Source organism: Amborella trichopoda, chromosome 3 (genome assembly GCF_054954075.1).
Source record: "Amborella trichopoda isolate Santa Cruz 75 chromosome 3, AtrichopodaSantaCruz75HAP2 v2.0, whole genome shotgun sequence".
Classification (NCBI taxonomy): domain Eukaryota; kingdom Viridiplantae; phylum Streptophyta; class Magnoliopsida; order Amborellales; family Amborellaceae; genus Amborella; species Amborella trichopoda.
Window position 1 is genome coordinate 10,456,917 of NC_142338.1, and position 4,277 is coordinate 10,461,193.

Genomic DNA, 4,277 nt, shown 5'->3' on the forward strand with positions numbered 1-4,277 from the left:
GCATCAGTTGGTATCAGAGCCTGAAGGCCCATGCTAATCACAAGATCTAGTTATGGAGCCTCTAGATTAAAGATTTGAGAGACTTAAAGATGACCTAGTAGAACGTATTAGCAAATTTATAAAACAAAGTCTAAAAGATCTATTTCATAGATTGCAATCGGAGGAAGAGGAAAAAAAACATAAAGAGTTGACAAATATGAAGAGGAAAATATACTAGTTCCGATATGTGAAATATAACCCTTTGAGATCAAAAGAGAATTCAACATTCAGTGTGATTTTTCAGGGTTTGGTAGCAAATTTCCCTACAAATTGTACTCCAAGTGTCTTCTTAGTTGGATTTTTAAAAAAGAAAAACTACCAAGGAGATCAGTGGGACTTCATCACCAACTTTTGAGAAAGCCACTAAATATTGAATTCGATAAAATATTGAATTCGATAAACTTGACATCGAGCTTCTCCCAACCTGGGGAAAATGATGGACAAAGAGATTTGGAAAATTCAAAATTTTAGTGTTATTATTATTATTTTGTTTATTTTTTTTACGAATAAGAATTGTGCTGGGATAAGTTAGGTGGGAGGATTTTTGTGCGTGAGTTTTTGTAGTAGTGCGGTATCACCCATGAATGCCTATCATTTGGTTTAGGAAATAGCTTATATTTTAAGATAAGTAGAAGTCATTTTTATTATCTTTTAGAAAGAGAAGATAACAGAAGATTTAGAAAGATGGTGATAGAGATTTATTTGAGAATTAAAGAGAGAGAGATAGAAAAGGTCGTTTATTTTTTGTGGGTTGTTTTATTTATTTATTTCTAAGTATACTTAAAGGGAAGAAGTTCCTCGTTTTAAAAAGAGATATTGAATTTGAATAAAAAGTTGATTATATTTTCTTAACCTTTATTATTACTATTATTTTAGTTATTTCTTCCCTAACCTCTTCCCTACATCAACTTTCGAACCACAAAAACACAAAAAAATGATGTATTTTTTTTTGTGTGTAGATCAGTGGGTATTACATGCCGCAACTTGTTTTGGAAAGAGTCAAAATTTTTAATGTGTTAGTGAGTCTAGAGGTCGTGAGCTTTAACAGGGGCTCAGGTTGCACCATGACTTAAGCTTAATTCTCATAAATAAAAAAAAAAGAAAAAAAAAGAAAAGAAAAAAAAAAGATGTATTTGGGCAGTTCGAATGTCCAAACATATCAGTTTTATGGGTTCCGGATGGTAAGAAAATTAAGATAAAATAAAATATAAAAATTCATAAAAATAAAACCTCCACCCAAAATATAGATCATGCGGCATCTTCTCTCTCATCCATACATCAATTTCTCAATAATAAAACTAAAGGGGTTTAATTACTCAAAAAAAGAAATAATAACAAGAATTTAAAGCTGTACTCTCAGCTGAACTCCGGGAAGAGGCCGTAACTGTTTGCATGCGTCGTGCCTCACTAGGCCACTTGCTGCATCGAGAAGACAGTGACCCTGCAGTAAAAGCCGAAGTGTTGTTTCTGTGACATATACTATCCTTCTCTCTAGTTACTTAGCAACTAAGTACCTGTCTCTCTCTCTCTCTCTCTCTCACTCTCTTTCTCTCTCCTTCAAACCTAATCGACTGCAAAAGAAATCTCTAACTCAAGAAGCAAGAAGGAAGAAAACGATGAGGCCATCTTCTTCGGTAGCAGCAGCAACAGCAAGTGGAAGAAGTGGCAGTAGAGGGAACGGGGGCGTGACGCCATGCTGCAGTAAGGTGGGTATGAAGCGAGGGCCATGGTCCCCGGAGGAGGACGAGGTGTTGGTGGCATACATCGCTCGTGAAGGGGAGGGCCGCTGGCGAACACTCCCCAAGCGTGCGGGCCTCCTACGCTGCGGAAAGAGCTGCCGGCTGCGCTGGATGAATTATCTGAGGCCGTGTGTGAAACGTGGGCACATCGCCCCCGATGAGGAAGACCTCATCCTTCGACTCCACCGCCTCCTCGGGAATCGGTGGTCCCTCATTGCCGGCAGGATCCCGGGACGCACCGATAACGAGATCAAGAATTTCTGGAACACTCATCTGTCAAAGAAGCTCATCTCTCAAGGCATCGACCCCAAGACCCACAAACCGCTCTTGCCTTCTTCTCCTCCTGGCCCTCTTCAAAACCCTAATAATAATATGAAGAATGTAATCCCTCCTGTGGTTAGAAGCCCTCAAATTTCTCAAAACCCTAAACCTCCTCATGCTTCCACCCATTTCTCAGCACCGCTGTCACCTCATCCTCCTGAAAACCCTAACCCTGATGGCAACTGTGAAGGTTTTCTGGAAGAGAGTGGGAGTGGATCGGAGGTAGGATTTCAATACTCTTACGATGATGAATTTGACCATGAGGTGACGACCATGGCGACTGAGAATGTGTTTGAAATGGGAAACCCGAATAGCGATGGTGGTGGAGACAATGAGTATAACTCCGAGGACACGTTCTCATCCTTCTTGGACTGTCTTATCAGTGGTGATGATGACTTCCTCTTGCAGGAGCAACAACAGCTTATGGTTGCACCGGAGATGACGATGAATGCAAGTGAACCTCAATGTTCTTACTGGGATCGCACCTTATTGCCAACACCGCTCATCTCCGACCATGAGGGTCCTTCCACTGATAAATAAGTTGGGTTCTAGCATCTTCCTTTTTCATGGGATCTGCAAAAGCAAATAGTATGGTTGATGATTTAAGCATCTTCATGGTCCAGTAGAGTCTTGTATTTGAATTATATTATGGCTCCTAATAATTTTGAAATTTGTTTTATTTTGTTTTCAAAGAGTGTATGTATATTGGGTTTCTGAATGTCGAATGCTTGGGCTTGTAATTCACTTGAAGCATTGTGAGATTTCACTCCTATCTAATAAGCATGGTGGTTTTTATCTAATTGAGTGATTGAACCAAAGCGTTATTTACTATATAATCCACTGATAGTTTTAGTTTCATTTATTTGACTGCTCATTCTAGTGCCAACACACGAGTATTCGAATATGATGACTGAAATAAGATTAGCTATTGATCTGACGATGCAATAAACTTCAACGAAATTTTCTCAATTGATTCAATGATCATAATGCTAAACATGTCATGATGCAGAAAGTATTCAGGTTCAGTGGCCTTGATATCTTTATGAAATGCTCCCCCCCAAAAAAGGAGTATAAGAAAGGTGTTTTCTATTGTTCTGATACTAGAACAAGGCTTTTAGCTACTAATGCCATTGATAAAAATGTCAAATTGTTCATGAACAAGGAATACCAGCCACTAGCTTTGTTTCAGCAAATGCCCAAAGGGTAACATTGGAATATATGGCATCCTAATAACTTGAACCTGAAATATTTTTTCAATGAATCCCATAGAATATTCATGTCAATAATTTCAAAAAATATAAATGAATGTTTATATGCTTTCTTTGCAGTCTACCAACGTGTTTCATGTAAAATGCACAAGAATTGCCAATGAACAGTTTCTTTGCTATCCACTTTCATTCTCACTGAATATGAGAAAGTCTTCATTGATTTCATGACTGAGTCATTAATAACATAACCTGGATAGGTTACTTTAAATTTTAGAGACTGTGATTCCTAAGAAATTATAATACTGATGGAAATATTTTATGAAGTAACAATAGAAACTTTACATACATCATGATCTATGCTCATCAATATGAGGATCAATTTGAATGAACTCAGTCTTTAAGTTTCAAGAGAGAAATAATCCATCAAAGGGATGCCAATCATTTAAAATATCATATCTAATTATACAAAACCAATATTACCAAGTCATAGTGCTGCTTAAGAAAGTTTCATTATTAAAAGTAACATGGCTACAAGTCTATTACTTCAAGAAATATAAGAAGCTGCATTTTCAAGGGTCTAACATGCTCCAATTTCTTCTTTGATTAGGAAATGTATACAAGATTGAATACAAATAACCTTAGGCCAATGGTGGTGATCAAACTGCAAATTTTATGTATGTCATTGTGTCTCATATATATGACTAGGAGAAATGAAGTTGGTGTTTAGATGCCTCATTCATAATAACACTTCAATATTGGAGTTTAGATGCCCGAGAATAAAATAAAGATCATGAATATTGAATCGGTAGCAATAATAGGACAGCAAGTAAGGGGGAGGCTGGCCACATGTAAGTAAGATGGTCGGGAGGAACCCGCTTATAAACAGGTCTTTAAGGCTGCAACGTGACCATACGAGGCCGGTCGATTGGAGGTGATAAAGTATGGGGACTTGGAAGAGGTAACTCATCAC

At 37.7% G+C, this 4,277-nt stretch overlaps 1 protein-coding gene across 1 annotated transcript; it reads left to right on the plus strand.

Moving 5' to 3' along the window:
• The first annotated feature begins 510 nt into the window (after positions 1–510).
• On the plus strand, positions 511–2,899 carry LOC18448827 (uncharacterized). The gene has a single exon (XM_006858883.4). The coding sequence runs from the start codon at positions 1,656–1,658 to the stop codon at positions 2,637–2,639; it is 984 nt and encodes a 327-aa protein (XP_006858945.1). The 5' UTR covers positions 511–1,655; the 3' UTR covers positions 2,640–2,899.
• Positions 2,900–4,277: the final 1,378 nt, after the last annotated feature.

What these genes read in the sequence shown, in the direction of transcription:
- LOC18448827 (XM_006858883.4), top strand. Translation starts at nt 1,656, where the DNA reads ATGAGGCCATCTTCTTCGGTAGCAGCAGCAACAGCAAGTGGAAGAAGT.